A 21,755-nucleotide genomic window follows, 5' to 3' on the forward strand; every position below is an offset into this window, starting at 1 on the left:
GGATGGGGCTCAAGAGAGCTCTAGGTTGTCGAACCAGAACAAATCCATGTGCCAGATGGGTGGTGCATCCCAAACTCTATGGAGACAGAAGCTCCTGGGGCGCCTGGGTGGCTTGATCGGTTAAACGTCTGACTTCAGCTCAGGTCATGATCTCACGGTCCGTGAGTTCGAGCCCTGCATCGGGCTCTGTGCTGACAGCTCAGAGCCTGGAGCCTGTTTCAGATTCTGTGTCTCCCTCTCTCTCTGCCCCTCCCCTGTTCATGCTCTGTCTCTGTCTCAAAAATAAATAAACGTTAAAAAAAAAAAATTAAAAAAAAAAAAAGAAGCTCCTATGTTTGGGACCCTTCTGGACCTCACCCTATGTAGCTCTTCATCTGGCTTTTCATCTGCATCCTTGACTGTCCTGTTCAAAGATGCTGAAATGGGTTCTGGTCATGAAAATGGATTGAAGGAGGCAGGGAAGAAATAACACATGAAGAATGAACAGATGCCAGAGAACCACAGAGGAATAAGAAACAGTAAAACCACAAGTTCTTTATGTAGCCATCTTTTGCTTTATTTTTTAGAGAAGCTTGGAAATACAGTGTTTTTGCTTATCCCCATTGATGATTAGCACTAGGTACATTTCTTCAAGTGGGTATCTTGTCCAGAGGCTATTTTAAAAGATTTTGATAAGCTGAAAAGCACGTCTTCTGGAATAAAAACCAGCACCAGACAACACTGCAGTAAAAAATTCATTTAACAAATACTGACCCATCTACGTGCCAGCGCTGTCCCAACACTGGGTACAGAGCAATGACAGGAGTCTGGTTTGCCCAGGATGGTTGGGTTTCCTGGGACACAGGACTTCAAGTGTTAAAACTGGGAGATCAGTGACAAACAACAAACGCTAGTGGTAGTCAATCTCCCATAATGGTCCTCAGACACCTTCTTCATGCCCCTATGTAGTCTCCTCCCACATTACATAGGTCTGGCCTTCATAATAACACACCGTGGAAATGACAGTGTTTCACTTCCAAGGCTAGGTCATAAAAGACACAGTGGAAAAAAAAAAAAAAAAAAAAAAAAAAAAGACACAGTGGCTTCCACTTTGCTCCTTCTGGAGAAACCAACTGCCATGTTATGAGGACGATCAACTGGAAAAGGCCACTAGGTGAGGAACCAAAGCCTCTTGCTATCAGCATGTCAATGAGCCATCTTCAACAATGAGCCCGAAGCCTTCAACATTCACGTTTCCTAGACCCGCGCTGTTGCATACGAGGCCACAGAGTTAATTGAGCACATGAGAGAAGGCTGGCCCCTGCGATGTGCTGTTGTGTAATAATACACACCAAAGTCCCGAGATCTAGTACCAACAGACGAAATGTAAAATTTCTCATTAAATCCTTTGGGTTGAGTACAAGTCCAAATGACAAAATTGTGTATATGTTGCGTTAGATCTTACAACCCTTTCTTTTTGCATTTTAAAAACGTGGCTGCTATGGGACTGACGATAACCTCTGCGGGTGGCTCCGATTACATTTCCAAGGCCTGCGGCTTGGCTGCGCTCCCAGCTGGCAAACTTTGCATTCAAGCGTTTCGCCTGCGCCCTCGGCTGGAAGGGGCCGCCTCGCAAAAGCCGAGGCTCTGGCCCGGCCTCTGGTTTTCCTGCGAATTCCCGCAGCCTCCGGCTCCAGTCTCCGGTTTCCCGGGACTCCGGCTGGTCCGGCGAGCGCTCGGGCCCCTCCCGGCTTCCGGGACACCCACTGTCTGAGCTGCCAGAGCGCAGCGCGCGGTTTTCAGAGAGGCCCCGCCCTTCGCGTGCCTCCCCCTGCCGCGCAGCCGTCGCCTTCATCGCGTCACTTCACACCGCACAACCACCAGGGAAAGTCACCTGGGGTGCGCAGCGCCTTTTGATCAACACTCACCTCCGTGGACCCAACACTCACCTCTGGCTGGCCCAATCGGCACCCACCTCAGGCTGGCCTACTCACCACCCTTCTCCGGCTGGCCCAATCAACATCCACCTCAGGCTGGCCCAGTCAACACCCCCCTCTGTCTGGCCCAATCAACATCCAGCTCCTGCCGCTCTGATCAACACCCACTTCAGAATAACGCAATCAGTACCCGCTTCAGGCCGACTGGGCGGGGCCTGGTTTGTCACAGGCCTTCTCTCGTCTTCCGGGACCCGCGGCGGGGGCGTAGCTACAGATCGAAAGGCGGGACTTCCTGCCCAGCGGAGCATAACTTCCCTAGTGTGCCGGAACTCCTCACAGATCGAGGCTGGAAGCCAGCGGGCGCTCTGGTTTCTTGTGAGCTCAGAGGCGAGTAGAGGTTTGAGCGTCTGGTGGCGTTCAAGCTGTCGTCGCTAGACTTCTGCCTTGGTCGCCTCTAATCTCGGCCCTGAAGATGGCGACGTACACCTGCATTACCTGCCGGGTGGCGTTCGACGACGCGGAGGTGCAACGGGCCCACTACAAGACGGACTGGCACCGCTACAACCTGAAGCGCAAAGTGGCCGACATGGCCCCGGTCACTGCCGAGGGTTTCCAGGAGCGGGTGCGGGCGCAGCGGGCCGTGGCGGAGCAGGAGAGCAAGGGCACGGCCACCTACTGCACCGTCTGCAGTAAGAAGTTTGCCTCTTTCAACGCCTACGAGAACCACCTCAAGTCCCGGCGGCACGTGGAGCTGGAGAAGAAGGCCGTGCGGGCCGTGAACCGCAAAGTGGAGATGATGAACGAAAAGAACCTGGAGAAAGGCCTGGGCGTGGACAGCGTGGACAAGGATGCCATGAACGCGGCCATCCAGCAGGCCATCAAGGCTCAGCCGTCCATGTCTCCCAAGAAGGCCCCCGCAGCGCCGGAGGAGGAGCCCAGGAGTCCCGTGGCGGTGGCTGATGGAGGACGTGCGCCTCACGACCGGGACCCGGCCGAGAAACCTCCCCGGCTGCAGTGGTTTGAACAGCAGGCCAAGAAGTTGGCAAAGCAGCAGGAGGAGGAGGAGAGTGAGGAGGAGGAGGACCTCGACGAAGAAGGTGGTGGCTCTGTTGCGGGGGCGGGGAGGAGGTGAAACTGACGAGTGAGGGTGGTTTCGATCCTTTCCCGAGTGACTTGTCGGAGCATCAGGCCCGCAGGGAATTTTGTCTGTTTCGTTAACTGGGGTAGATTCAGGGCCTGGAAGCTTATCGGGGGCGTTATTTAATAAATAGTTATTTAATAAATAGTAGAATGAATTGATGACTTCCGTTTTGAAGGAGAAGGCATCGAACACACGCATGGGGTGGGGGGGGGGGCGTGTTACCGCGCACACCAACTGCGGCAGGGTGTGTGATTCTGCTCGGTTTCTGGTTATGATGGCTTCGCACTTAATTCAGTTAAGACAGCAAAGTGAGGGGTTCAAACTGCGGGGGTTAACCTGAAATGTGGAGCTGGAGCCTCCCCGGTTTCACGAGCTGTTTATTCCTTCCTGCCCTCGTGGCACGTCCTGTTACTACTGATTGTGTAGGTAGAGGCCTGGGAAGGAAGTACAAGGAGACCCCTGTATGCTGGAAAAGAAAGCTTAAGGAACGTTTTAGCGCCACAGATTTGTCCGTGTAACTTCAGCTAACGTGGAGATCGCGAAAGAGGGTTTGTCCTGCAAGTGGCATTCTCCAGGCCCAAACGGAAGGCTGCTCTGCCTTGTGCTTGGGAGTCTCTGTGGTTTCTTCGCCGGCAGTTACCCACCACCTTGTTAAACTAACTTTGTTTTTCAACTCTCTGGCTTGAAGACTGGGAAGATATCGATTCTGATGAGGAGTCGGAATGTGAGGATGCTGAACCAATGGACGAGGCGCAGGAGCCGGATGCGGAGGAGGGGGAGGCTGGGGGAGGCCCCCTCAGCGGTGCTATCCCCATAACGGACTGCTTATTTTGCCCCCATCATTCAAGCTCCCTCATGAAGAATGTGGCTCACATGACCAAAGTCCACAGCTTCTTTATCCCCGACATAGAATATCTTTCTGATCTTAAGGGACTGATTAAATACTTGGGTAAGTACAGTAGTTTTCCTTTTAATGAGCAAATGCCACGTTATTGGGGGGTCAAGTTTCAGGAGAACATTTCGTTTTTTGTTTCTCGTCTATGTTTGATTTGGTTATCTGCTTATTGTGTAAAGATCAAAAATTTGATGCCTGTGTTTTGAATCGCGGAGATGCATTGTGAGCTTTGAGCTGGCCGCAGAAAGCTACCCTTGTGTTTTGTCCTCCACTTATTTTTCCAGGAGAGAAAGTTGGCATTGGGAAGATTTGCTTGTGGTGCAATGAGAAAGGGAGATCCTTCTACTCCACGGAAGCTGTACAGGCACACATGAATGACAAAAGCCACTGTAAGCTCTTCACGGACGGTGATGCTGCTTTGGAATTTGCAGACTTCTATGATTTTAGGTAAGTCTGTCGTGTGCAATGTGAAGCCAGGTGGGGTCATCACACTTGAACCTAATGGATAGCGGTGTGCCTGTGCCTGATGCATGTGCCGTATATGCATTACGGCTCTTTTAACACTTCCGTGTGGGGGACCGTTCCGTGTCATTTTGTCGATAAGAAACTAAGAGTTGAGCCCACACATCTAATAAAAGAGATCTGATAAAGAGAAGATCTCGGGTCCAAACTGCAGTTTGTCTGACTTGAGAATTTCTTTTTCTTTATCTGTGGTTTAAATGATCGGGAGGTCACTTTTGCCGGCCCCCTTGTGGACAGAGGGACTGAAGTGAGATTTCATGTTTTGGTTTCCCTGAGAGTCCTTGAATCACAGGCTGTCTCCTGAGGGAATTGAGTTGGTTGCTGCACTAGGCCAGTCCCAGGCATTCGATGGTGAGATTATCCTATAGGTGGCTCACCCTTAACTAGAAAGTCGGATAATTCACGCATGGTGCCAGGAATCTGTGGCAGGCACTTTTGAACAGCTGATAGTGTCATGATACTTAGGACCTAGCACAGGTGTGCTACACAAGCAGATGTGTGTAATTACCGTGCCAAATATCCACCGTCTCCGGATACACGTGTTCAGAAAAGTCCTAGCCTTTTAAATTATCGTTTTGCATTTTCCTCCTGATTTCTCACTCTTGTCATCGAGGAGAAGTTTTTCATTCAGCCGTGTCGGTGGCTATGTAGTGGTATCCCACTGTGGTTTTAATTTTCGTTTCCCTGATGTTACCTAATGTAGTTGACAACCTTTTTGTATTAATTGGTCACTTGGACATCTCTTGTGAAGTGTCTGATCAAGTCTTTTGTCTGCTTCTTTATTGGGATTGGGTGATCTGTCTTATTACTAACATTTTAATGTGTAAGTCTCCAATTTATTTTCTGTGTGTATTTGAGAACATGTCTACGAACATACAGAATCTTCTGGAATTGCACTGTCCAATAATGGTAATTACTAGGCGCATTCATAGGACTGTTTAAGTTAATTAAAAATCAAGTTAAAAACGTAAAAATTCGGTTGTTTAGTTGCACTACCTACATTTCAAAACCCAGTGCCTAAAAGCACATGTGACCAGTAGCTACTTTATTGGACAGACAGGCACAGAAAGTTTCTGTGGTCACAGAATCTTTTCAGATGGCACTCTCCTAGAAGTTGTCTTAGAATGGCTAAATTCAGGAGAGCAACATCTCTAGCACTACCTTCTCCTCCCTCCTACGGAGAAACAAATAGGTGAAAGAATTCAGTTGGAGGCCATTTGCTCAGTCATTTGTGTTCTTTTTTTTTTTTTTTTTTTTTATAAAGAAAATTTTATATTTACAGCGAATTTGAGCAGAAGGTGCAGAGATTTCCCATATAACCCTTGCCCCCGACACATACATAGCCTCCCTCGTTGTGGACATCCCACACTAGTGGTACATTCCTGAGTGATGACCTTACAGTCGTATCTCATCATCGCCAAGTCCGTAGTTTACGCCAGGGTTCACTCTTGGCGTCGTACATCTTCTGTTTAGACAAGTGTATAATGACCCGTGTCTGCCGTTACTGTATCATACAGAGTAGTTTCACTGCCCTGAAGATCCTGTGGGTTCCACCTGTTCTTCCCTCCTTGTCTCTTCAGACTGGCTTCTTTCACTTAGTAACGTGCATTTAAGTTTTCTCCATTTCTTTTCATGGCTTGATAGTTCATTTCTTTTTAGTACTGAATACGGTTCTGTTTTCTGGATGTACCACAAGTGTATTTATCCACCCAGCTCCTGAAGGGTGCTTTTGTTGCTCCCACGTTGGGGCAGTTATGAATAAAGCTTCTATAACCATCAGTGTGCAGGTTTTGTGTTGTTGACATGGTTTCAGCTCCCTTGGATAAATACGAAATAGCACGATTGTGGATCCTGCGGGAAGAGTATGTTTGGCTTTGCAGGAAACCCCCAAGCTGTCTCGGAAAACGGCTGCACCATTTTGTGTTCCCGCGAGCGATGAGTGAGGATGCCCGTTGCTTCACATTCTTGCCGGCATTTGATGTTGTCAGTGTTCTGGATTTTGGCTGTTTTAATAAGCGTGTGTAGTGTTATCTCTTTTTATTTTGCATTTCCCTCATGACATGATGTGGAGCGCCTTTTTACATGCTAATTTGCAGCCTGTATATCTTAGTGAGGTGCCCGGTGAGGTCCCTGCCCCATTTTCAAGTCTGGTTTATATTCTTATCACTCAGTTTTAAGAGTTCTTTACATGTTTTGAATAACGGTCCTTTATCAGATGTGTCTTCTGCCAACATTTTCTCCCGGTCTGTGGCTTGTATTGTAATTCTCTTGACACTGTCTTTCCCAGAGAAGTTTTTCATTTTAGTGAAGTCCATCTTACCAGTTATTCCTTTCGTGGATCGTGCCTTTCGTGGGGCGCATAAAAAGTCCTCACCGAACCCTAAGTCATCTAGATTGTCTCCCATGTTATATTGCAGTCATTCTTATAGTTTTGTGTTTTACGCTTAGGTCTGTGATCCATCTTGAGTTTATGGGTCACTTGCACACTCTGTCTTACAGAGGATGCGACCAAGTTGGCTTTCCTCCTAAACGTTTCAGCTTGCCGTGCCTGCAGCGGTTGGTTCCCTGCGCTTAGGTGGCCAGTGGGTTTGCCAGTTTGCAAACACGATTTGTCTTTTAGTCAAATTTGAGGTATTAGTCTTCTTATTAATGCCATTATTAATGCCGCTGTTACAGGAGTAGCTACCCAGATTACACGGAAGGGGGGCAGCCTGATGGGACTGAGGACTTACCCTCCGAAAAGACATTAGAATATGATGATGAAACCATGGAGCTGATTCTGCCTTCTGGTGAGTATGTTTGGCAAAGATGGCATAACACGGGTGAGGTGATTAGAGAGGCATGTTCCCGTCAGCTCTCTTCCGTCCTGGGGGGAGTCGTTGCAGTTTTATGTTCGCAGGTACATAGTAATGAAGGTCTCCACTTAGCTCTGTGTTGGCTGTTTTGTTTAAGTTAGATCAGTGCTTTTGCTCACTTCTGTTATGATTTTGAATGCTTTCATCAGTCATCTCCTTTCAGGTACATAGACATTTTCTCTTTGGTTCTTTCTTGTTATTATTGCCTCATTTAGGTTTCTCTTGTTAATGTTGGCCGTACTCTTATTCTTTGAACTGATTCCTGTTTCCTCACGTTGCTCAGACTTGCAGGTAGTCTGGCACGGGTGTATCGGGCTGACAGCGCCTGGCCCAGTTGCCTGTTTATTTTCTAATTGTGGCAGGGAGGCTCGGAGTTTGAGTTCTGCCTTCTACTTTAGGGAACAGGATTTGACTGATATGGTGGGGATTTATCCCAGGTATGAAAAGGTGGGGGGAGAAAAAGCCATGAATATGAGAAGCATCTGCTGTTGTTTACAGTATTACGATTAGCTGATAAGAACGGGAGAAGCTACAGAAGACCTGTGGGAAGGAAAGGGAATGGAACAGAAGAGCTGACAAGATCCTAATAATATGTGGTATTTACTGAGCACTTAGCATGGTAGGTGGATACATTATTTTATCTTTAGGAGCCAGTGAGTTGGATTCTGTTATCCTTATTCGACCTGTGAGCCAGCCGAAGCTTAGATAGCTTGAGTAACTGACCCAAGATCATAGACCAGTCAGCGAAGCCTTCTCCACTCCCCCCACCCTGCCTTGGGAGATTTGCAGTGATGCTGCGTAGGAGCAGCTATCCTGCTCATGGACACGACTGGGGGGAAGAAGCCATCTTATGTTACTGCTTTTCACAAGGAGTATCACTGCTTAGGTACAGACAGCCCTCTTTAATTCAGAATAATAACCTTTTAAGGCTAAGGACAGCTTTAGAGTATGACAGTAGAAGAAAAGGGCATGCGGAGCCTGTCTTGAAGATATAGGTCTCCTTACAGTGATAAGAAAGGTGTGGAATGCACAATGTCGTGGCCTGTGCAATAAACAGTAGCAAAACCAGCCTAGATATATCACAGAGAACCTCTTCTAGTCTTCCTCTGGTGAAAATGCCAGTACATTACATCAGAAATGAGCTTTCTAACTTCATTTCTAAGACTATGACCATCTTTTTTCGCTCCTTATTTCATTAGCAAACACTTCCTTGACTGTAGAGTGAGATTACAACACTCTTTGAGTGAGTTGAATAAGGCGATCCCTTGTCAAGCAATGTCTGGCACGTCACTATGAATGGTGGCTTCGGTTTGCATCAACTGTAGCCTGATACCTACCAAAATGTGCACAACAATGAGCGTAGCCTATTTAAGAAATAGAGTCTATTTGAGAGAAATTTTCATCTAAACCTAGAATTTTGAAACTTAACTAGGGATTCTTTTTTTATTTTTTAATCTAGAAAACACATTTTCCTAGGATGATTGCGTTTTCCAAGATTAACCAAAGCCAAAAATAGGCATCATCTTAGGATACTCTCTTTGGTCGTCTCCCACACTGGAGCGATTACGAAGTACAATTCCTAAACAACCCTTTCATATTTTTCTTTTTTGTTTCCTATTTAACATTTGTCTACGTCACCATTACCGCTTCCTAAATGGCCATCTGCAATCTGATTTCTGTTCAACCACTTAGCACATTCTTCTTAAGACAACCAGTCTGTTTTCTTTTTCCCTCTGGAATTCTTCCAGGGGGAGCCATTGTTTTTCAGGTAAGTTAGGTTCTCTAGCTGCTGCCCTCTCCCCCCCCCCTCCGGGTATCTATTCCTTTACCTACCCACTTGCACTTTCCCTCCTCTGAGTCTTTGCATGGGTGATGCCTCTGACTTACTGCTACTTGTCCTTTAAGACTCGGGTCCACCCCTCCATAAGCCCTTTTGAACTCAGCTCCTGCCCTGAGTACGGAGAGTCTCCTCTGCTCCTGGGGCACTTGCCAATCTGTCGTAACATTTCTCTCACTGCTTTGTAAGTGCTGGCTTGCTTGCCTGCCTTCCCCCATTACTTTTGAAAAAAAGATTGCTGCTTCCATCTCACCACAGGGTCTCAGGCACACATGAGCCAGATGATGTTTCTTGACTCAGTGGCTGAGAGGTTGGAGGCGACTTTAAAAGGAAAGCAAGGTTGATTCCCTTGGGCCTGCCACAGTGTAGGAGAAGCAGGGCAGAGGGAGCCGTTGTGGGCTAAGAGGGGGCCCCGGTGGCTTGGAATCATTGGTCTGCAGGACCGTGCAGCGGGTTGCTTTGTCTCTACATCATCGTGCAGTCCAAGGAGAAAGTGAGAGCATAGGCACGGGAGGGACAGAGAGAGGGACAGAGGATCCTAAGCAGGCTCTGCTGACAGCAGAGAGCCCAACGCGGGGCTTGAACTCTTGAACCACAAGATCTTGACCTGAGCTGAAGTCAAGTCGGATGTTGAACTGACTGAGCCGCCCAGGTGTCTCAAAGAAGGAAGTGGCGTGAGATTAATTTGAAGGTCCAACTTCCCTGGTTTTTAGAGCCAGGGTTTCCTTGCTCAGTGCTACTGGTCTACCTACTGAGTCACATTATTTTAGAGTACTGGATAATAAACCCCAGGACAACTTTTTTATATCAGACTTGGAAGTAGTAAATTACAGTAACTGGTTTGGTGTTAGTGTGAAATACTGTACTTTTAGACACACTCAGGAAAGACCTAACCCAACAGCCACATAACCTTACCCCACAGGTTCTTAACCAGTTCGTACACATTTTTTTTCTGTGAGTGTATACTCTCCTGGGTAAAGGCTGTGTAGAGTCTCAGAGTCACCTGTGTGGCCATGAATGCCTTTTTAAATTGAACAGCTAAGTACAGTTTTTCAGGGTAAAGGCTGTAGGTTTTTATTCCTTTATTTCCTTCCTTCCTTCCATCCTTCCATTCTTCCATTCAAAAGCATGCGGGAGCAGACAGGAGAGGAAGAGGGAGAGAATCCCAAGCAGGCTCCACCCACAGTGCGGAGTCTGACGTGGGGCACAGTGCAGGGCTCGATCTCAAAGCTGTGAAATCAAAGTCAGACACTTAACCTATTGAGCCACCCAGGTGCCCGAAGGCTATAGTTTTTAAAAGCACTTGTGACCCGGAGAGGATTAAGAGCCACTAATAAAAATATCTAAATATATGTGACTCTGTACCTTCATGGATCTTCCTTAGTGGCTGATTGCTAAGACCTTATTATGGAATTTGCTTAAATAATAGCAAAACATAGCTTTCTTAGTGAATCAGAAACTGCTAGTATTCTTCTGAAATTTCTTCCAGCTATACTGATATCTTGCTTTTCGTGTCACCCATACTTCCATCATCTTATATTAAAAATTAGTCCTCCTTCAGTTGATCCTCATTACAGTGAGACACGATGGTTTATATTCCATTGGTTTGCCCTCCTGTCTTAGTACTGGTTTGGGAGGTTTTGTAATGAGCCAAGGGAATGGGAGGTCTCTGAATAAGCACTGTAAACATGTAGCAGTATTACAGCAGTATATTCAATCACCTGTTTATGTCTTTGAGCAAATTTAGCTTTCAGAAACCTTTTCAGTTATGCTCGGTTACTTCACTGTTAGCATAAGATGTTAGCATGAAGCTAAGTCAGGAAGGATTCTAGTGTGGAGAGCTTGGTGATACTTCATCAACCACACTCGGTAGAGTCTGCTTTGAACTGGTTTCAAAAGCAGTAGTTGTGATGTCTTCAGTCTAGTTATTTCAGATCAAGGAGATGATCCCAGAGCCAGTGACAAAGAGCATCCGGTAGAGGGCACTGTGAGCATTTACTGCAAAGGCGGTGGTCTGGCTCTGTTCCTTGAGTTTGCTTTAGTGTTCTTCAGCTCCCGTGGAGTAAGTTGGTGTCAAAGACACATCCAGTTAGCCGCTGAGTAGCCAGATGAAACTGTTGGTGGATCCACGGGAATACATAATGAATCTTAGGAAAATTACCATTGGAGATATTTTCTTTTCCACTGTCTAACGTCTTCAGTTGTAGGATTGGACAGTTTTATAAGTGGTTATTGCTACGATGAAAGGTAGATGGACAGATTGTGGCTTTACCATAACTAAGACGGAACCCATCTGTTATTTACTGGGCAGTCACACTGTGTTCTAAAAATAGTTTTCCTTGATAGGGCCTTCAAGTCGAGCTGCTCTTGGCACATTCTTGGGGCTTAATGTCAGGTACTCACTGTCGTTGACACAGGGCAGGCGTAGCTCTAATCTGTGTGTTTTCAGTTCCCCCGCTGGCCGTCAGAAACCTTGGTATTGAGTTATGAAACCTTTTCAAGGATGTTCTTCAATAATACATATTTGTCCAAATGCTGCTTATGACTATAAATACGTCGGTTGATTTTGTACTAATGACCGGCACTGTCACGTGATGATTTTGAGCATTGCAGACCTGGAGCATCCTGACCTGTTCTTATAAGTAGAAAATTATAATAATAGGCTTTCCTGCCATAGCAGCCTTCGTTTAAGCTTGAGTCTTTATTCATTGGCTGCATCTTATTTCTTGTGGTTTAGGAGCTTTGTTAACTCTGAGGCCGCCAGAAGAGCCAGGTTCAAGGAAACATGTGTTCATCCATACTGGTAACCAAAAACCAAGCCATCTTTGAATTGAAAGGTTTCTTTGCATTTCTTTCTCTTACCACAAAACAGTCATGACAGTAACTACTTTTCCATATCTGTGTAGCAAGCAAACTGTTTTCCAGGTAGCTTGCCCTACGGGTAGGGACTTCGAATAACCGGACCGAATTTTTCATGTAACTGAACGGTCTGGATCAATGTAAAACTTTCCTAGCAGCTGTACACGTGGTTCTCCCGAGCCATATTTCCTCTGTTCATTTTCAGTGGAAATAGCTGTTTCATGCCTTGTATATATGTTCTTGTCGAATTTCTACATGTATACATCTGTCTGGGAAGGCGCCTGATTAATAATTCTTGTGAGGGAATTGTATTTAGTGTTGTATTTAGCAAGCTCTCAGGTAAGGCTGACACGACTGTCCCAGGATCACCCTTTGAGAGCCACTGCGCTGACGGAGCCTGGAGTTAGCCCTCACTGAAGCCCGTCCCCTTCTGTTTCACTTGCTGTGAGCCTAAGGGTCAGCACACTTTTCCTATAAAAAGCTCCATAGTCCATAGGCATTCACCTCTGAAAGCGTGATTGACTTGCATAGTTTTACCAGATCCTTCTGGATAAGCCCAACCTGGAGAGGGAATTCAGCTGACTCATCCTTTAAATTTCTAGCTCACCAGGTGAATTCCATCATTTAGAAAATAACAGGGCAGGGTTTCTCAATGTAGCAACCTTTTAGGCCAAGTAAATCTTTGCTGTGGAGGACTGCCCTGTGCATTGTAGGATGTCCGCTAATATCCTTGACCTCTATCCAGTAGATGCTAGTAGTCCCCCTCCAGCTATAACAACCAAAAATGTCTCTAGTCACTGCCAAATGTCCCTGGAGGTAGAATCATCTTTGAGAACCACCACCGTGGAGAATTTAAGCAAAAGAAAGGTGGATTGATTCTTGTTCTAGACCTAGACCGTGGCTTTTAAACTTAAACATCATTATTGTGTACTTTATATTAAAAAACAAAAAACAAGTTAAAGTCCCTTACCTCTTTCCTAGGGCCCTATTGTCCATATCAGTAAGAGTTGCCATGTGAATTTCTGGAGAGGCATATCGTATATAAGTACAGGATGCTGAGATTTCACGTGACAGTGACTTGCCATTCTCTTTTTTTTTAAAAATCCCTCTAGTTTTTTATTTTCTGTCTTTACTTCATTTTTTAATATGCTACTTCATCTTTCTTTAGCAGATAGAGCACTTTTTCTTCTGGCTTCTCCATTTTCCAGCTAGATACCCTTAGAAGTCTGATTTGGAAAGTCCTTGCTCTGTAGCTCTACCTTGAAAAACTATCTAATTCAGCATTTTAATATTGTTTTTTTTTTTGAAAAACAGGTGCCAGAGTGGGTCATCGCTCCTTGATGAGATACTATAAACAGCGATTTGGCTTGTCAAGAACCGTGGCTGTTGCTAAGAATCAGAAAGCCGTGGGCCGGATACTCCAGCAGTACAGAGCCCTGGGCTGGACCGGCAGCACAGGTGTGTCGATACCACCGTGGACCGGCCCGGGAACTCGGATCACAAGAACGGGCTTGGGTGAAGTCCTTCCCATTTATGTTGTCCTTGTGGATCCTCTCTAGAGGAAACTTAACTTCTTGGCTCAGGGGGCTTCCATTAGTACTTGATATGTTTATGGCAAGAAGCCCAAAGCTCCATTCGTTAAAAACTTCATATTCCTGGCACAGTAACTTTCCAAAACAGAATACAGGTAATAGTTATAGACATGAGTACTTAGTAATGAGCAAAGATTGAAATTATCCTGGAGGTTATACAAAGGAATTAACTAGTATCCTTGAGGGCAAATTGCTTAAGCCATGGATTCAAACATGACTTACCTGATATACTTAGAGGTTCTTAAATGATGAGCAGGAGTAATTTAAGTAACTGAAGCCTCTATTGCCTCATTTATAAAACTGAGATGATCATAAGGGGACCCACCTGGTAGCATCGTGTGGGTTGACTGTCATAACGCGTGTATGATGTAGTACGTGGACGTCATAAAGGCTGGCAGTCACTCCTTTTTGCAGTTTTCCCATAGAAAAGGTAACAGGAGCGGAATAAAGCAGGCCACCGGAATTGTTAAGCTTTGAAACCTCATCGGTATGAAATTCTGTAAATCTGTTCTGATGTGTCTGCTAACATGGAGTCCCATCCTTAGATCTGCAGGGAGAACACGGGTCCACTAAAGGACTGCGGAGAGGACAAAGGAGAGCTCCCTTGGGAGGGCGTGGGAAGCCCTGGGCAGATAAAGTCCGTGTTAAATGCCACGGTGTTCATATACGCGTGGTCTCCTTCACTGTGGCTGCCTGTGAGCCGCGAGGCCGCTGAAATCCAGCAGACACTGACTGCATCTTATTTTTGTCCGGAACTATTGTCTGCCTCACTTCAGAGTCTCCGTCTTTCTCTAGCACCTTTGGTCAGCGGGATTTACCTGGGGCTTATAGATCCTTCCAGGTGACGAAAACTAGAGAGGCTTATTCCAGAGAAATGGGTACATGTACAGGTTGTTCTGTGCAGTTCTGGGTGCGCATAACCCCTCATGCCCGTTGCACGGAGACCTCAGGTTAGCAGCTCTTCTTTAAATGTAAGAACCCAGTTTTACCCAAACTAGCCTTGAGCTTCTCTGTAAAGGTGTTTTTGTTTTTTTTTTTTTTAATTAATGTTTATTTATTTTTGAGAGAGAGTGGGAGGAAGAGTGAGCCCTAGCAGAGGAGGGGCAGAGAGAGAGGGAGACACAGAATCTGAAGCATGCTCCAGGCTCCGAGCTGTCAGCACAGAGCCCGACGCAGGGCTCGAACTCAGGAACCATGAGATCTTGACCTGAGCCGCGGTCGGATACTTAACCGACTGAGCCACCCAGGCGCCCCAAGATTGTCTTTTTTTCTGATCACAAATAACCACCCTTTGCCACGTGTCCCCTTTCCAGCCGCAGGAGCTGCTCTGATGCGTGAGCGAGACATGCAGTATGTCCAAAGGATGAAGTCAAAGTGGATGCTGAAGACAGGAATGAAGAACAATGCCACCAAGCAGATGCACTTCAGGCCCCAAGTGAGGTTCTGAGTGTCTGCCCAAGGACTGGGTGGGCTGTCCCTTGCACAGGTGTCCTTGCCCGAGGGCCAGGGGAACCGGATTGTGTGACAGCCCCTGTTTGCTGCTACTTCTCCCTGTACTTGATCCGTTCTGACCTGGTAATAAAAGTCAGAATCTCATTGGCGTTTAAATGTCATTTTTGGACAGGGTTCACAGGTTATGTTTTCACAAAGTGAGTGGTGTCTCTGCTGGGCTCTGGGACCCAAACTGCTGGCTAGTAATTGTCTCACTGCCTCCGCTTTTACCTGACTCTGCCTGTCGGATTCACGTGGGAAACTCGTGGGTGACTTGTCCGCTCCACACTTGGTTTAATTGGCTGCGGGGTAGCTTACCACGTCCTGGCACCGGGACTTCCGTAAGGGCTTGGAAGATCCTGGAGCAGCTAAGTCGAATGTCACTCGTTTGAAAGTGTCGTGGCTCGTGGTGTGGAGGAAGTCGCTTTCATTGTGTCCAGACGAGGTTAGACAGCATGTCATTGGCTGGCTGTAAAGGTTCTTTCTTTCTAAGTGAGAAGACACAGAGAATGACGGTGCTGTGCACTCAGACTCCGTATCCAGGGCTGCCTTTATTTGAGTAGTTAGATGAGGAAGAAAGGAAATGTAAAATGTTTAGATCTTGTTTTAGAGACAAAAACTGACCTCGGGGTTTAATACGAAGAGAGTCTCCGTTTAGGCGGCTCAGGGGAAGGCAGTCGTATATCGGAAATGAAGTGAGACACGAAATTCAAACCCATCGAGCTACCTCGTAACTTGGGAAAAGCGACTTGGGTAAATCTGTAAAATGAGCTGTTTGTTACCTCACAGGTTGGGGGGGGGGGGGGGGTGAATAGATCTGCCGAGTCCGTATTCAAGTTCCCCCTTAGCAGGCCTGCTGCACGGAGGCAGGCCGGCGATCTGCTGGAGCCGTGGTCTTCCTGTGGTGAGTTCAGGACGCCAGGAGAATGAGCTTGCCCACCATGTACTCCCTGGGCCTCGTCTGCCAGATGCAGGCCTTTTTCTGTAAACTCTGGACGCAGAGTTGAATTCGTTCTACTTCCTCAGTACACAGGTTCGCTGACAGTGGAGGACTCCCTGGTCTTTAATTTTGCTCCCTCATCCTGTTTTCTAACATTCTCGCCCCGGTACCCACTCTCTTGTGTTTGACACATCTTGAAATCGATACCCTAGGCAAGAGAAGTCGTGCTTCACGGGTGGTATGTTTTTAATTTCTACTTGAGCGAATGCACATGCTCCTGGGCTGTAGCTTGTGTCAGTTTTGTTCCTCAGTCCACACTTTGTCACTCAGCATAAGCTGAGATCATTGCTGCTGACGCCCGCTGTCTGCAGCCCCATTGCCACACCAGCCCGGCAAGGTCCGTGTACCTTCTTTGCATCCCTGCCCTTGAACATCGGGGTGTTTTCCCTGTGGGGAGCAGACAGGACAGTATGTTTGCTGACCCATAAAATACTGCCCCCATTTACTTATCTGCTTCCAGGCTTCAAGAGATCCCTTCTTAGCTCTGATTTGGGGTTTGTGGAGCAGCTCTCTCCCACTTCTATCTACATCAGAATTTTAGAAAACTCCCACTTCTGTCCACATCATAATTTTATAAAAGACAGTTTATTTGCCTTTGGGAAGGAGGGCAAAGAAAAAATTTAAACATCACCCATACATAGTCATAAAACCTTTTTTCTTGCAACGAGAACTTTTGAGATTACTTTCTTAGCAACTTTAAAATACGCATTATAGTATTATTAGCTATATTCACCATGCTGCATATCACATCCCATGAGTTATAACTGGAAGTTTATACCTTTGACCCCCTTCACCCATGCATTTCCTTTGACTAACTTCAGAATTCATCCAAATTAACCAAAAAGTAAATCTTTATTAAATTGTTTTTTAATGTTTATTTACTTTTGAGAGAGGGAGAGAGAGACGGCGTGTGAGTGGGGGAGGAGCAGAGAGAAAAGGAGACAGAATCCGAAGCAGGCTCCAGGTTCTGAGCTGTCAGCACAGAGCCCAACTCAGGGCTCGATTCCACAAACCGTGAGATCATGACCTAAGGTGAAATCGGCTGCATAACCGACTGAGCCGCCCAAGTGCCCCAAATCTTTATGAAATCCAAATTTGGATAGATACTTCTCCTCAGTGCCCCTTATCCTTAAGTCTGTTGTCTAAAGGTAAAGTGGATACCAGGAAAATCACATTAAAGGCTCCGAATCAGTACCGAGGTAGCGCTGGCTGTGGTGGTTGGCTGACCATGACTTGTGCGGGCTCTCCTCCTGGGAGTTACCCCATGGCCAGATGGCCTTGGCAAGTTGATTCGTCTGTCTTTAGCTTCAGACATCAAGGCTGGGATCAAAAGGGAGAGAGCATAACCTTGTTCTTTCCTCATTTGTGTAACCAAAGCCCCTGGCGGCTTTGCTCATCGCACTGCCTATCTGCAGACTAGCCACGGGCTCAGTGTATTCTTTCTGCTTTGCAGAGTGTGAGTTTGTGTTTTGTGGAGTATAAAATGCTTTCGTGCGCCATTTTGTTTCTTGGCTGTGAGGTGTAGGTAGTGTTGCTATTTTACAGATGAGAAAATAGATTCAGGGACGTTCAGTCACTTGTTTAGGGAGACACCAAAGGAAACCAGAGATGGTGATTTCTGGTACAGCATTCTTAATATTGCAGCACTCGAACGGAATCTTCACAACGTCGTGTCTTAAGGAGCAGCCTCTGTCGGGCTATAAATGTTTACACAAGCCCATTAAATTTCCAGCCAGCCGTGAAAAGAATCTTGTTCTAAACCTAGAAATGCATAGAATTTAATGTTACACATAGTCTATACATGCATAAATAAGTGTTACCCCCATGAAAGAAAATCTACCTTTTCTATCCTGGAATGTGAGTTTCTCTTACAGGGGCCTTGTTTATAATAGTGTAGGCCCCCACGACCATGCTAATGTGACATGGCATAAGGCAAATTTGTTTAAGATGTGATTAGCAATTGCTGTCTCTTTTCTTCCCTCTTGTCCCTGTTCTCAAAGTGAGGTGAGCTAAATTCTCTCCTGCGGGGTTGGGTAGGGAGACAGGGAAAGGGTGCCTCGTGATCATTTGGAATTTTGTTAAGTTGATACTTTCAATATTGTCTCTTTTATATTCTTTTGGAGACAGTACAGACCGAAAAGTAACGCTTTAGTTGGCAACTTGACGCCATGCCTGCTAATCATTTGACAGTCCTGCCATGCAGAGGGAGCGTCTCTTCCCTTCCCTTGAAGCCGGGTTGGCCTCAATGACTCACTCATAACCAATAAATTGCAGCAAGAGTGACACGGCTGACTTCGCAGGAGAGTAAAATGCAGTGCAGCCCCCACTTTGCTTCCTTGGACACTTGCCCATCGAAGAACTCTGACTTCCCCAGGACGTCACGCTATAGAAAAACCCACGCCACGTGGAGAAGTCACTGTAGGTGCTCTCGCTGACGGTCCCAGTCAGCTGCCAGCACCACCTGCTGGCATCTGAGGTCCCCATCTTGTATGTGCAGCCCAATCGAGTCTCAGGAGACGGTGCTACCCACTGACGTCTGGTCGGAACCGTACGGCAGATCCCCAGCGGCACCTGCCCAGGTGAGACCTTCCAAAATTCCTCCCCCACAGAAGCCATGAACATAAGAAAATGATTGTTTGACACCACTCAGTTGACGCAGCAGTGGTAACCGGAACACCACACTGTGACACTGTTACACGTTTTGCTTGGTTGACTCTTTTGATTTCCACTTAACCACCTTATGGTGGAGTTTTCCTGTCAATATGTCTTTAAGGGCAAGGACGTCATGTACATTGTTTTACCTTATTTAATCTTTACAACACCCATAAGAAGTAAATATAATTATTGCCATTCTCCAGCTGAGCAATCTCAGGCAGAAGAGCCCAAGGTGACGCTGCTCGTGATCACTTTCTTTTTTTTTTTTTTTTAATTTTTTTTTTTTAACGTTTATTTATTTTTGAGACAGAGAGAGACACAGCATGAACGGGGGAGGGGCAGAGAGAGAGGGAGACACAGAATCAGAAGCAGGCTCCAGGCTCTGAGCCAGCAGCCCAGAGCCCGACGCGGGGCTCGAACTCACAGACCGCGAGATCGTGACCTGAGCTGAAGTTGGACGCTTAACCGACTGAGCCACCCAGGCGCCCCTCGTGATCACTTTCTATTGTCTATGCTGAAAAACGCAAGCCTGCTTGAGTCGCAGAATTTTACACTTTGGTGACACATTGAACTGACTTAAATCGATCCCCACCATCCCACCTCTCCCCTCGCTCTTACGTGCAGGAAGCTGGATGCCCGGGGTGTTATATTGGGACTCAGCTGTGGTGCACATCGTAAGGGACAGAGCAAGGGAAACCCTCCACCTCGTGCGTGCTGGTCCCTACGCTCAGCAAAGTCAAACTTTTACAGCTCCTTCAAAAAAGTCTAAAAAATAAAAGAACTTCTAATATAAACTATTTGCAGAGTAAACATGGTGCATTTTTTTAATGTTTATTTATTTATTTATTTATTTATTTTTTTTTATTATTATTTTTTTTAACATTTTTTATTTATTTTTGGGACAGAGAGAGACAGAGCATGAACGGGGGAGGGGCAGAGAGAGAGGGAGACACAGAATCGGAAACAGGCTCCAGGCTCCGGGCCATCAGCCCAGAGCCCGACGCGGGGCTCGAACTCACGGACCGCGAGATCGTGACCTGGCTGAAGTCGGACGCTTAACCGACTGCGCCACCCAGGCGCCCCTAATGTTTATTTATTTTTGAGAGAGACACAGAGTGTGAGCTGGGGAGGGGCAGAGAGAGAGAGGGAGACACAGAATCGGAAGCAAACTCCAGGCTCCGAGCTGTCAGCACAGAGCCCGACACTGGACTCGAACTCACAAACTGTAAGATCATGACCTGAGCCGAAGCCGGACGCATAACCGACTGAACCACCCAGGCTCCCCAACATGATTCATTTTTTAGAGGAAGAGAATGCGTGTTTAGTGTATGCCTAAAACTATATTAAAAGCATTAAGGGGCGCCTGGGTGGCTCGGTCGGTTAAGCGTCCGACTTCGGCTCAGGTCATGATCTCACGGTCCGTGAGTTCGAGCCCCGCGTCCGGCTCTGTGCTGACAGCTCAGAGCCTGGAGCCTGCTTCGGATTCTGTGTCTCCCTCTCTCTCTGGCCCTCCCCCCGTTTGTGCTCTGTCTTTCTCTGTCTCAAAAATAAATAAATGTTAAAAAAAATAAAAAAATAAAAATAAAAGCATTAAAACTACCCAAAACATCAAATCTGTTTCTTAAAGAAATCTACCATTTTTGTTTCACTGAATAAGACCTCTAAATCCTAGATTCAAGGCATTTTATATTGCCTCCTCATGTTTTATTATTAATCACCACATTTGGTATTCTATCTCCAACAACCATTTTCACCTGGGGTAATGCATCTCAGACATGCTGCCCTGCCCGAGATTACTCATTTTCTAAACCTAGCATCTGCAAATGCAGAAAATAGACTCTAAATAGAGTAAGGGATTTGAGTTTTTCTGAAGAGATTTTTATAATGCTTAGTGCCGGAGGAATGAGAATATTAAATTGATGGTAAATAGAAACTATTGAAACACTTATGCTCGAAACATGACTCTCCTTGCAGAATATTTTTCCTATTTCTTTTTTTTTTTTTTTTTTTTTTAAATTTTTTTTTTTTCAACGTTTTTTAATTTATTTTTGGGACAGAGAGAGACAGAGCATGAACGGGGGAGGGGCAGAGAGAGAGGGAGACACAGAATCGGAAGCAGGCTCCAGGCTCTGAGCTGTCAGCACAGAGCCCGACGCGGGGCTCGAACCCACGGACTGCGAGATCGTGACCTGGCTGAAGCCGGACGCTTAACCGACTGCGCCACCCAGGCGCCCCATCCTATTTCTAATTCAAGTGCATGAAGCTTACCTGGATGTAGTCTTTTTATTCGCCTTAAAACTTGGGGGAATTTTTCCTGGAAATAAACACAAAAATATGTAAAAATTAAGTAGGAATAAAAGCTAAAACAAAGAGCTTACTAAGTGCCAAATATTGTTGTATGCACTTTACAATGTGTCAGCTCAGTCCTCACAATTGAGTCTCTGAGATAGGAAATATCCCCATTTTCTAGGTGGGAAACTGAGGTACAAAGAAGGCTCCCTAGCTACTACGTGGCACAGCTGGGGTATTTCATCTAGCTGGTAAGGTTCCAGAATCTGTGCTTGTAACCACTACACTAGCCATTCTTAAATCTTTTGGTCTCCAAACCCATTTACCCTTTTTAAAAGTATCAAGGACCCTGTGGAGCTTTGGTTTTCGGTAGTTATATCTATGGATACATACTGTGCTGGAAATTAAGATCAAGAAACTTTGAAATGTTAATTAATTTCAAAATAATAAAACTATTACATGGTAACATTACTGTATTTTTATGAACAATAACTGTACTTCCTTAAAAGAACCATAGTGAAAAGAGTGGATTTATTTTCCACTTTGGCAAATATCTTCTACATCCAGCTTAACAGTAGACAACTGGATTGTTACATCTGCTTCTGCATTTTGTCTGTTGTAGAACACACACCATGTGGACATTGGAAACTCTCCTGAAACCCAATGAAAGCACAAGAGTAGAAAAGATAGGTACTATCTTAAT

At 46.0% G+C, this 21,755-nt stretch overlaps 1 protein-coding gene across 1 annotated transcript; it reads left to right on the forward strand.

Moving 5' to 3' along the window:
- Positions 1-1,946: 1,946 nt before the first annotated feature.
- Positions 1,947-15,213, forward strand: ZNF622 (zinc finger protein 622). Its single transcript, XM_049648268.1, has 6 exons — positions 1,947-3,013; positions 3,746-4,006; positions 4,237-4,399; positions 7,151-7,263; positions 13,340-13,483; positions 14,931-15,213. The coding sequence occupies exons 1-6, from the start codon at positions 2,389-2,391 to the stop codon at positions 15,062-15,064; spliced, it is 1,440 nt and encodes a 479-aa protein (XP_049504225.1). The 5' UTR covers positions 1,947-2,388; the 3' UTR covers positions 15,065-15,213.
- Positions 15,214-21,755: the final 6,542 nt, after the last annotated feature.

The sequence above is a fragment of the Panthera uncia genome, assembly GCF_023721935.1.
Source record: "Panthera uncia isolate 11264 chromosome A1 unlocalized genomic scaffold, Puncia_PCG_1.0 HiC_scaffold_17, whole genome shotgun sequence".
Lineage (NCBI taxonomy): Eukaryota > Metazoa > Chordata > Mammalia > Carnivora > Felidae > Panthera > Panthera uncia.